The sequence below is a fragment of the Lacerta agilis genome, chromosome 3, assembly GCF_009819535.1.
Source record: "Lacerta agilis isolate rLacAgi1 chromosome 3, rLacAgi1.pri, whole genome shotgun sequence".
In the NCBI taxonomy this organism is placed as follows: domain Eukaryota; kingdom Metazoa; phylum Chordata; class Lepidosauria; order Squamata; family Lacertidae; genus Lacerta; species Lacerta agilis.
The window spans coordinates 48,988,483-49,000,781 of record NC_046314.1 but is presented as its reverse complement, the minus strand read 5'-3'; the positions used below and the strand labels follow the sequence as shown (position 1 = coordinate 49,000,781).

General features: G+C 43.6%; 1 protein-coding gene across 6 annotated transcripts; it reads left to right on the top strand.

Annotated features, from left to right (window-relative positions):
* DDO (D-aspartate oxidase) lies at positions 1 to 8,332 on the top strand. Of its 6 annotated transcripts, XM_033143596.1 has the most exons (6): positions 1 to 282; positions 1,126 to 1,232; positions 1,691 to 1,868; positions 2,941 to 3,049; positions 4,660 to 4,836; positions 7,745 to 8,332. In XM_033143596.1, the coding sequence occupies exons 3-6, from the start codon at positions 1,697 to 1,699 to the stop codon at positions 8,310 to 8,312; spliced, it is 1,026 nt and encodes a 341-aa protein (XP_032999487.1). In that variant the 5' UTR covers positions 1 to 282; positions 1,126 to 1,232; positions 1,691 to 1,696; the 3' UTR covers positions 8,313 to 8,332. The 6 variants fall into 6 exon arrangements, with proteins under 6 accessions (XP_032999487.1, XP_032999488.1, XP_032999486.1 ...); XM_033143597.1 differs by lacking the exon at positions 1,126 to 1,232 and having other exon boundaries at positions 1 to 277; positions 1,694 to 1,868; XM_033143595.1 differs by lacking the exon at positions 1,126 to 1,232.
* The last annotated feature ends 3,967 nt before the right edge of the window (positions 8,333 to 12,299 follow it).

Here is a 12,299-nt window from a genome sequence, read left to right as displayed (position 1 = left end):
CAGGGTCCCAGAGATCCAGTCGGACGAATCCAAGAGACACCAGCGGGAGACGCCTCGGCGGGAGGGAGCACGAAACGGGCCACCCTCGAGCCCGTGGAGTCGCCGAAACCCGCCGCTGTTGACCAATCGGGAACGAGCAGAGCCGTCTTCTGGCGATTGCTCCACCCTCCGAGCCTGCGTTTCCCCTCCGTCTCCTGCTAATGGTCGCGTCCGTGGCCTGGAAACCTTTTGTGGGGAAGCGCCACTTTGTCGGAAAGGGTCCGGATTCTTTTGAAAGGAAAGGTATTTTTAGCCTCTCCAGCGGTTGTCCGGGGCTCGTTAGAATGAGCGGGAAAACCCATGAACTCCCCTAGTCCGTCTACCCAAGTAAATGTAGAGCCATGTAGGAAATGTAGGTTGTGAACATATTATTATAAAGCCGGTTCCTGGGGGAAGGGGAGGACGAAAAGCTTTGTGGGTTTTTATTTTTTATTTTAATGCTACCCTGCTTCATAGCTCCTGCACTTATCCACATTCTAAGCAGTTTGCTGAAAATACTGGCGCGTTTTTGACCCGTCAGAGATCATTTGTCAAACCGTGTTTTTTGCAACGTTTCTGAACAGAAATTGAGCCCAGTTTAAAAGGGCAAAAGTCGGCGCTCTTTTATCAGAAGTAAACTTTAGGGAATTATCAACCAAATTCTACTTGTCATGTGCAAAGTTCAAAGGAAGTTCAAAATCTAAGATGTTTTAAAGCAGGGTACGAAGGCCACTCTCTACTAGATTTTTTTTTTTTAAGTACTTGTTGATCCATAAACTGTTCCAACATTAATGCCATGGCTATCAAAGCAATAGGAGATTCGATGAATATGAATATTCTATGAATACAAAATCTGCATTCTGCCAGGACTGTCAAAGATGCAATATATTGATGTTGCTCCATGCTTTGGGGTGACTTTCTCTTCTTCACAGATGGTATCTTTTGCAGACGCTGTTTGCAGATGTGTAGTTGGACATTGTGCAGTTTCATGCTGACCTTTTATTCCACTCAAAGGAATGACTGGCTAATTGGCTGTGTTTTTGTTTAAAGAAGAAATCTGTGCTTGCTTGCATACTCCATCTTTTCTTTACTTTGTTATTTAAACAGTGGCAGAGCTGCTGTAGTTTTGAAAGGGCCTTCAGCAAAGTCCTCTGCAGTGGGTCCCAGCCTGCATTGTTACACTTCTGGCCAGGGCTTATCTTGCAGCGACAACAGTGAGTGACCCTTTTAAGTCCTTCAATAACCCTAGTGTACCATTGCTCTGAGGTATAGTAGGAAATTAAGAAGGCTGTCAGCCACTGCTAAGGAAGCCTGTAGAGCTGTGTGAAAAGGCACCCACACTAATGGACCCTGCCAGGCAGCTGGGATCCAAGAAACTGCCCAAAAGTGCCAGGTGCTGTCAGTGAAGCTGAACGGATACCTCTTAAGCTTTATTTCCAGAAGAACCTATTCAATCAAGTACAGGGGCGAGGTGCCCTATGCTAATCCCTTTTAAATTCAGCAAGATATCTATGGATTAAGAGCCCTCCATATCTTGTTCCACAATGGACAGATTATTATTTTTTAAGTATCCTTAGATTTTTTTTTTAAAAAACCATTATATAAGAAATCCTTGTTTTGTCTTTAGAATTTTATTTTCACTCCCCTCCTTTCTCCTTCCCACTTTTCGTAGCACAACATGGCCAAGGCAAGGATTGCAGTCATTGGTGCAGGGCTCATTGGCCTCTCTACTGCTGTTTGCATTTCGGAATCTGTCTCAGACTGCAGCGTGACTCTCATTGCTGACAGGTTTACACCCAATACAACAAGTGATGTAGCTGCTGGGATGCTCATTCCTCATATTTACCCAGGTGAGTGCAATTTCCTTCCTAAGGTGCAAAATGTAAATAGGCATAGATGTTTATGTTACGTATTTATTTGTTTTCCACGCTTCTCCCTAAGGGTTACAACATTAAAACACAATATTAAAAATGGTTTTAAGCAACTTACAACAATAAAAATAAGGTGGGTCCTAAACATAAAGGCCTCAAGTTTCAAAAGCGAAGGTGAAGAGGTGCATCTTCAGCATCCTCCAGATGATTTTCTGTATTTACTATAAACTCCCAAAACGGGCTTCAGAGAGGGGTAACTGTAGTTTTCAGGGCTGATTCCATGACAAGTGGATCAGTGCACCATGAGCAACCAAACACAAGTGGTTGCTGTGAAATGAGTGCTGCTGTTGCCAAATTGAGATGCATGTACAGTTGACTCACAGCTTACACACATTTAACTTGTGCAAATCCAGCTTTATGTGCTTGACCAAAAAGAATCCCTCCCACCATTGCGCTCACCTTGGGAGAGTGTTCAGAGATGCAGGGAGAGTGTGTTTTATTCACGATTTTGGCTTTATGCATTATCCCTGGAACATAACCTCCACATATGTTTAGCATCAGCTGTACATCTCTCTCTTTACAGTAGTTCTATAAGGAAAAAAGTAGCAAATCTAAAATATTACACATTGCCCTTGCACCCAATCATTAAGCTACTAACATTCTTTGTAATATTGCCAGGCTAGGGTCATACCAAAACTCCATCCAAAGAGCCTTGTACACAGCGCCTGTCATAGTACCCCTATTGCTGCATGCAAGACTCTTCCCTGTTCTAGACTCTGTATGTGCACTTTGCTTCCAGGCAGAAATATTTGCATTGTTTACTTGGCTATGTTACATACATCATAGAAGCTGGAAAATAAATCTGTTCAACTACGTATGAAGGTAGTCAGTATTTTACAGGAAGAAGCAGCAATCACTTTGCAAGACTAGATTACTTATCAAACTACCATCAAGCTCCATTGTATTCTAAATGTTTCGCTGAGTATGGAGAATAGAGATATGGAACTATAAATTTAAAACATTTAAAATGTGTTTTCTTTCTGCTGTGCAGACACACCGGTTCATCAACAGAAGCAGTGGTTTAAGGAGACCTTTGACTACCTATCAGTAATCTGTAATTCCTCAGAAGCTTCAGAGGCTGGGATTCATTTGGTCTCTGGGTAAATAAGGAATGCTTACTAAATGCAGAGGGATAGGCAAACCTGTTGGCCAAGCAGAGTCCAAGGCGCTTAAAGCAGTGAAAGTCTGGACAGTGCCTGTGTGACTGTCTGGGTAGGAACCCAATGTACACTGACTTGAGGAAGAAAGGTGGGCTATAAATACAATAAACACATACAAATGCATGCATTGGAATTGTATTTTGTGGCCATGTTTTAGAAAGGGAGAGAGACAAAACCAATATGCGCTCATGAATTACTAGTATTACTGAATACTGTGTCCGGTTCTGGGCGCCACAATTTAAGATGGACATTTACAAGCTGGAACACGTGCAGAGGAGGGCATGATCAAGGGTCTGGAACCCAAGCCTTGTGAGGAACAGTTGAAGGAGCTGGGTATGTTTAGCCTGAAAAAGAGGAGACTGAGAGGAGATACGATAGCCACTTTCAAATATCTAAAACGCTGTGACATGGAGCAAGTTGGTTTTCTCCTGCTCTGGAGGGCAAGTAGGACCTGAACCAATGGCTTCAAGTTACAAGAAAGGAAATTCTGACCAAACACCAGGAAGAACTTTCTCACAGTAATAGCTGTTCAACAGTGGAACAAACTCCCTAGGGAGGCTGTAGACTCTCCTTCATTGGAGATTTTTAACAGAGGTTGGATGGCCATCTGTCATGGATGCTTTACTTGAGATTCCTGCATTGCAGGGCGTTGAGCTAGATGACTCTTTGGGTCCCTTCCAACTCTGTGATGATGATGATGATGATTTAAATTTCTATACCACCCTTCATCCGAATATCGCAAGGTGGTTTGCAATATAAAAACATGGAAATACATATCATAATAACAAACAAAAACAATTACTCCCCCCCATGCAATTCTATGAAAATAACATCCTAAATGGAACCCTTGGGATATGCTGTTCCCAGTGTGGCATCTATTCCCCCCCCCCCCACTGTCACATAAGCACATGTTTTGGTATCATATGAATGAATGGTAGAAATTTATTCGGGACTGGTCTCCAAATGGCTATTCATCATGGTGGCTGTTTAACAGCTTTGTATCGAAAGGTCGGTGGTTCGAATCCCCGCGACAGGGTGAGCTCCTGTTGTTCGGTCCCAGCTCCTGCCAACCTAGCAGTTCGAAAGCACGTCAAAGTGCAAGTAGATAAATAGGTACCGCTCCGGTGGGAAGGTAAATGGCGTTTCTGTGCGCTGCTCTGGTTCACCAGAAGCGGCTTATGCTGGCCACATGACCCGGAAGCTGTACGACAGCTCCCTCGGCCAGTAAAGCAAGATGAGCGCCACAACCCCAGAGTCATTCGCGACTGGACCTAATGGTCAGGGGTACCTTTACCTTTATTAAAAGCAGTAGAGCAACAGCAGGAGAGGACTGTTGCCACTGTTGTGGACTTTACAAAGGCCCTGGTTTGGTTATGGGGGGAAATACATCTTAGGAATAGGTTAGCAGGGGCACGGAACTTACCCCCCCCCCCAAAAAAAACCAACCACAATTATGAAATAATTTTGTTCTTAGATAATGATTTTCCAATAAATATAACAGAACAGAATGTCTGTGTGTTTTACGTTTCCCCCCCTTTCATGTCTATGAGCTGGCAGATCTTTAAAGCCATTCCTGAAGAGAAGCCTCCATTCTGGTCTGATGTGGTTCTGGGGTTTCGCTCGATGACTGAACAGGAAATGAAGAAATTTCCACAGCACAAATGTGGTCATGCCTTTACTACACTGAAGTGTGACTGCCCACCCTATTTGCTTTGGCTGGAGAAAAGGTATGAGTGTTTGGATGGACACCTTGCTATAACAAATGAAAGAACCATCTTACTGGATAAGACCAAGATCCTTCTATCCGAGCATCCTGCTTCCACCAGCAGCCAGACAGGTGCCTCTGCATGTTCGTAAGCAGAATGTGATGGTTCTTTGTCTGGCCAGGAATGATGGGGATTGTAGGACCGCAACTTCCCTGTCCCAGCTTTCAACACACTGCCATTTTCTTATTGTGGTGATGTGATGCAAAGTGAAACAAAGACTAAATGTTAACGAAGTGCTCCCTGGTTGTAATGCAATGGCACTACAATTCTTAAACCATGTTACAACATGGGCTGGCAGTTCTTGCTTCGAAGCAATCACACGCTGAGTGCTCTTTATTCTTCCAGTCTGCTGTTCTGACATATGAGCAACCTCATGGGGAAATCATGCCTTGTCATGTTTCATTTTTTTAAACAGTCCTGAAAGTGGTGCCGACGCTCAACTAAATTGCAGAATCCATTTAGTATCTGTCAGGCAGGCCTGTGGGCAAAGGCCTCTGCTGCCCCTCATTTCTGTCTTACACTCTTGTAATTTCCCAAAGGAGCTGCCTGATCCTCAGAGCGAGTCATTGGCACAAAACTCACTGAAATAAATGCTGTTTTGCTGATAGGCCCGTTTGAAGGATGGTGTCCAAGTAGCTGAAACAAATGATTAAGATTTCTTCCACTGAGTGGGTCAGAAGGAAGTGTCTATTAGATGTGTAATTTATTGTGTACCCTCAAGTGCCCTGAGCACTATTTATGGTGCTGTTCATCAAAAGATACAGAAAGAGACTCAATCATAAGCACTTGGCTGAAACCCACCTGCCACTTCTGCAGGCAAGAAGAGTTTTGATTGGGACACGTCGGCTACTTTTTGACTGTCACAACAAACTTAAGAAACATTGAATTGGGAGTGACCTCAAAGCCACTTCCAATTCAGGAGATGCAGCTGCAGCATAACTGATGATCAGCCATCCAGCCTCTTCTTCAGACCAAAGGAATTAAGAGTCTACCACCTTCTGATGTATTCAGTTCCACAGCAGCATAATTTTCAGCTGCGTAAACATTGCAATAGCTTTAAAAAAAAACAACTAAAATGAAAAAAACCTGGAAAACAAAAACATATTTGCCTCACAGTAAAAGGATTGCCACTGAGAGGGGGCATGTCATATGAACAACTGATTTGTTGAAGGCACAAGAGGGTGATGATTTTTTTAAAAAAAGAATTGTGCCCACCTGTGAGGATGCATTGGTGCAGCACAGACAAGTGAGATTGCAGCATAAACCGAGGGCCAACTTAATGTCCATCTGCTCTTGTATCCTGCTTTAGCCTGACTGTGGGATGCATTATTTTTTGGTAGAGGTAGATGGGAAATGTGCTTTTGCTTTTGGTTTTTCAAGGATGGGCACTATGAGCAGTTTCCTGTAATTTTGATCTGTGCGGGTTTCTGTGTCCTTTTATTACCATCTTAGCACATATGTTTGCAACTGAACAGATGTTTTGTAAGAACACAAAACACCCCTGGGAAGTTCAGCCTCCCTCAGAGCTCTATTCTTTGACTTTGTTCAGTGCATTTTTTATGATGATGATGATGATGATGATGATTTATAGTGTTTATAACCCGCACTTCAACCGGCAGGTTCACAGGTGGTGCACAGTGTTATATTGATATTTTAATGTAACACAAAACCAATAACGATAATAAAAATAACCAATCCATCTGCTAAAGATCGATTTGTTAGCTCCAAAGACCTGCAGAAAAAAGTACACATCTTTATGTGATGGTGGGAGGCTGGTGATGGGTGGCGGGAAGCTTTATCTTCCATGGGAGAGAGTTCCACAGTCGCAGAGCCACAGCAGAGAAGGTCTTGTTCTGTGGCATCATACCATGAACCACCACTGTCAATAGAGCTGCAAGCAGGGCCTTTCATATATATCTTAAGGCCTGGGCTGGCAGACGGTGGGAGAGGAGCTCCTTCAAATTCCTGAGTCTCCATCTGCATAGGTGTTTATACACCACCCCCACCTCAAATTGGGCAAACAGAGAGCAAACATGCAGGCAGTGCAGCTCAGCTTCTTATGTAATACAGACTATTGGGAATTAAAACACAGAGGGATGAGAATCGTCAGTAGGATTGTGCAGGCAAGCTTCTGCTTTAAGTAGTAGAAGCTTGCACAGTGGGTTTAACAACAACAACAAACAACTTCTGTTTTTCTGAACAGCAATCTCCAGCACCAAATCACAAACAGCTCTGAAAGTCTCCTCAGCTCCATAATTGACATGTGGATTGGTGGGCAACTGTACAAGAAACAGAAGTCTAAAGTTCTTGTGGGTGCACAAAACTAATTGCATGATACTTTGGATCTTGACTCAGCACTTTTCCTGATCCCTGGAAAAACTGCACTTTGCTGGAGAAAAACTACTCTTTGCCAGAGACTGAAGGGGATCACCTAATCTATGATTAGTTGTACATTTCCCCCTTGTTCAGTCCTTTGTTATTATTTCAAAATTGCATATTTTTCCTGTTTAGATTGTAGAGAGTCATTGGGACTTACCAAAACACACAAACGCAACAGGCACACGTTTTGACTTTTGTTCCACTAACTTTACATAAAAACAGAATAAAACTTCAAACATTAAAAACTTCCCTAAACAAATGCATCCCATTTGACTTGTGTACACTTCTATTTCATAAGGTTTTTCAATCTCTTCACTGGTTTTTCTTCTCAACAGTTTCTTTAAAAAAAAAGTAAGATGAGATTATCTGGATTGCATATTGGGACTTTTCTGTTTTTTTCTTTCCATCTTTCTATTTCACACTAGTAACAGTCAGGCAAAACATTCACACTGATCGATAATGATTTCACCTCTTGATTTTTTCTTTGCAGGCTGAAAAGAAATGGGGGCCAGGTGCATGCTAGAAAAATCGAAGACCTATGGGAGCTGCGGAGTGACTATGACATCATAGTGAATTGCTCCGGCATTGGCTCCAGGAAGCTCGTGGGTGACCTTGAGATACACCCCGTCAGAGGTCAGGTTCTCAAGGCCAAGGCCCCTTGGGTAACACATTTCATTCGGGACGGCGATGGACTAACCTACATCTACCCAGGGATACACAACATAACGTTAGGTGGGACACGGCAAAAAGGCAACTGGAAGCTCTCTCCAGATCCCAGTACCAGCAAAGATATATTTGGCCGATGTTGTGCTCTTGAGCCATCCCTTCAGGCAGCTCAGGATATAAAGGTGAGGGTGGGCCTGAGGCCATCCAGGTCAGCCGTGAGAGTCCAGAAAGAGATACTGGTTCGAGGCAGTGGAAAGCTTCTGGTGGTGCACAATTACGGACATGGGAGCGGTGGATTTTCTGTGCACCAGGGTACAGCTAAGGAAGCAACCCAGCTGGTTAAAGAGTGCATTGCAGCCCTTGAAATGTCAAGGCATAAGGCAAAACTGTAGCCTGTAAGGTGAACATTCATTTCTCCCCCCCCCCCCCTCAGTAATTACTGATATAACTTGGATTAGTGTGTTTGTACTGTACTGAAATCCGGTCAGGAAAAATGCCATTGGTGTCGATTTACAGAGGTCTCTCTGTCTCTCTCTCTCTCCAGCTGAGCACTTGATGGCCAGCAGGGGAATGTGAGAACTGGCTGAAAGGTGATGGGAGGAGAGGTTTTATCTGCAGTGTTTAATCTGTAATGCAGTTGAATACAAAATATTGAGTCCCCAACTCTTGCAAAAAAATTATGTTGTGCAGCTCCATTTCACCAGCAGAGGGCAGCATTGGATCAGTCGGTCATTTGAGCCCTGTTCAAGGTGCTTGGGAATGGGGGCTGCTCTGCAGGGTTTCTCTGTCTTTAAAAACCAGGGATGGCTTGGATGGTTCAGAAGCTACAGCATTGTGCCATAATTCCAGGAGTCTCCTACAAGGCCCCCAGTTGGTCCAGGTCAGACACCCCCTGATATTCCCCAGAGCAACCTGCCGTCACCATCTACTCCTTTACATAGAGGAATCAGATTTTCCCTTTATTTACTTGGCTGCAATTCAAAATCAGTATGTGGAGTGAGATCTGCTAACTTGGAATCCCCCAGACCAGAACACATTCATAAATTTAAAATTGGTGTATAATTTTGGATGGAAAGCCATCCAAGCAAGTGGACTTTTAATATAGAATAACTAAGAATTATGCTATCATAACCTGGCATGCTTGTCTCTTCTCTTCAGCAGCTGTTCTACCTCCCAGCCCTTGCTTTCTAACACCACTCTGACTCCGCTCACTGCTCTCCCTGACACTGCTAATTCCTCTTCTGCGCCATTCTCCACTCTCCAATGATCTTTTATCAGTTGACTCTGCCTGTCACTCACTCTGACTCCACCCAGCACCCTATGCCAGTCCCCTGCTGCCAATCATTCTTCCACTCATTCTTCTGTTCTGAACATCATCTTAATAAAGGATCTCCTCTGCAGAAGCCAACATTACTGGTAAGAAGCACAGGGAGGTTCTTTAGTGCATATTTTGCTGAAATGAGGACGAGCCACCCATTTATTTCAGTGGGGCTTGTGCATAAAAAGAAAGGCAAGGGGCAGACTTTGCCAATGTGATGGGTTGACTAACCATTTCCTATTTTGAATGGGAAAAATTCAGCAGCTGTTTCTTTTTAGTGCATGTCTTTGTTCACGGTGGAAGCTTTCCCAATTATGGCTATTTATTTATGAAATTTATATCCTGCACCTTCCTCCCAAGAAGCCATCGGTGGCTATGCAAAAGCCTTCCTCTGTGAACACATGAGTGGCATCTGCTATCCTCCAGCAAGTGCCATGTGTGGCAGCAGTGCCAAAACATCATCCTTCAAACTATAGAGCAGAGCCATATATCATAAGCTGCAGACCGTGAAGCTGCAGGCAGTTGTAGATTAAAGTTGCTGTTATCTTTTATGTTACTAGCTTGCTGCACGATGCTGCCAAATGCCTGGGCTTTAATAGTCGGAGCATTACGCTGCATGTAACTCTTTACAAGTAGCTCTGAGCAAAACTGCTCACCTTTCCTGAATACAGAACAGCACATTCCTCGCTGTAGTCACTCCAGCAACATTTTCAGATGTTGCTGGTGCTGAGTAGCATTGCAGGCAGCCCAAGAGTACAGCTTCAAGACAACAGGATGTAAGAGAGAAAGCAGCCACAGCTAGCCCTGTGTGGGTTCATTTCATCCACTATACCTGCCAACCTGGAATCCCACTTGCTGCAGCGCTAGAGATGGGAAGACAGCTGCTTCTCTCCCACTTCCTCCTCAGTCATTCCTCAGTAATCCAGTTTCAGGCTCTGGGTTGCCACCTGACACACACACACATTTTGCTATGGGGTACCCAACTGTCCAGGTGTTTTGAACTACGATTTCCATAAACCCCAGCTGGGATTATAGGAGTTGTAAACATCTGGAAGCCTCTGTGTTGGCTATCCCCAATTTAGCTTCTCTTTTTCCTTCTGCTCCCAAACTGTAGGTTTCCTTTATAAACCATTTATAAAAATTACACATCTAAGAAAAGTATCAAGTCCTAAAGATTTCAGGGGAGGGTTAGGTCACCTCCAGACAGTATTTTGTGGGAGTGATTCAAGCTCATACCAGGAAATTGGAACAAATGCTCCATAATCTGCACAAGGATTGTGAAAGCAAATCAGGATGAATCGCTCAATAAGTTGGCTGTCTGGAGGAGCCTATAAGCATTGCTGTGGAAAAACAGATTGGGATTTGAAAGTGCTTTTCTTTGGGATATATATCACATGTATTCTTTGCGTTCCTGGCTTCTGTCGCTGTCATTTGGTTATCTTCTGTACGTTTACAGGGAGAAGAATATTGTTGCATGTTTCCAGTTCAATTTTGCCTTCAGATCTCTTTCAGAAAGATGAAAGGGGGAGCATTTGGGAAATCATCAGGAATGCAGTATGCTCACCTGAATGCAAGAGCAAATGCTGTTCCACAGAGAATAGGCTCTGCTAAAAAAAGGCAGTTTCTAATATTAAGTCACATTTTCATCTCAAGCTAGAAATGGGAAACCTGGCCCTCCAGGTGTTGCTGGACACCAACTCCCATCACCCCAGCCAGCACAGGTAGTTGTCAGGGCTGATGGGAGTTGTAGTCCAGCAACATCTGGAGGGTATCACATCAGGGTCCACATTCTTGCTCTCAGCCAATCAGGCTGCAGATCTATGCACATGTACCAGTAAGGCCCACTGAACTCACGTTTACTTATGAGCAGACATGCCTAAAATCACACTGCCAGAATGGTGCTGGACTCACAAACACAAATCGGAGGCCAATTGTTTCAGAACATGTGAACTAACAACACTTTAGGAAACACCTTGATAGCCCCAACTCTTGGTAAGTCTTTCTTTGTACCACTGAATATTGATATTCTTAGAGCACAATCAAGGAAGTTGATCAGTTGGTGTTCGGGGACAGGGAAGAGAATTCAGTTTAACTTCATTAAAATTTCATGTGAGATGAGAGCTAACACTTTGAATTAGTAGTCTCTGGTTTAGCAGATGGGGTTCAGCCCCCGGAGGCAAAATTGGCAAGGCTTGTTAGGCACACAGAGAGATTCATTTAGGAAGGGAATGGAGACAAGCTTTTCTTGCATTCCACAAAAGGAAGAGAGTATATTCAGTGTGGATTTTGGCTCTCAGCTTTGCATTTTTAAATTTTTTTTATTTTTGCCAAACAACAGGAGAGGCAAATTCGGATTGTAAAATTAATTTAAGCAGTGCTTTTTGTAGATTAGGCCAGAGGTTTTCAACCTTTTTGGGTCGATGGCTCCGTTGACCAACTACTTTCTTTCTGCGGCACCCCTGTGGGGCTCAGGTGCCCAGTTATTTCACTCCTTGCAGAGCCAGCAGCCCCTCACCCCTTTGCAAACATTGGTTGAAAACCACTGGATTATGCAGTTGGATCCATCTGTCCACCATGTTTTGGAAAAAGTCTCTTAGTAATCAAGGATTGCAGGGCTGAAACAGAGTTGTAAGGTCAAAATCAATACAAAGAGAGGCATTTACAATGCTTTCTCTAACTCTTAATTTACTTTTCAAATGAAAAGCAGTAAGAAATATGAGAGAAGAGGCTTTCTTACTATGAAGGAAAAACATTATTTGTGATTCCTTCAGATACCAACCTGTTTTCCTCTTGGGGTGATGCTATAACATCATCTGCAACTATTCTGTGTCCTCCAACACAGATTATTTAGATCCATTCCAATCTGGGTTGAGGCCTGGCCACCTTGGTTGCTCCGATGGATGACTTTTTCAGACAGCAGGAAAAGAGGGCGTGCAACCTTGCTCCTCCTCCTTAATCTCTCGGCATTTGATACCATCGCCCATGGTATCCTCCTAGACTGGCTCCAGGGAATGGGAATTGGGGACACTGTATTACAGTGGTTCCAACACTACATTCAGGA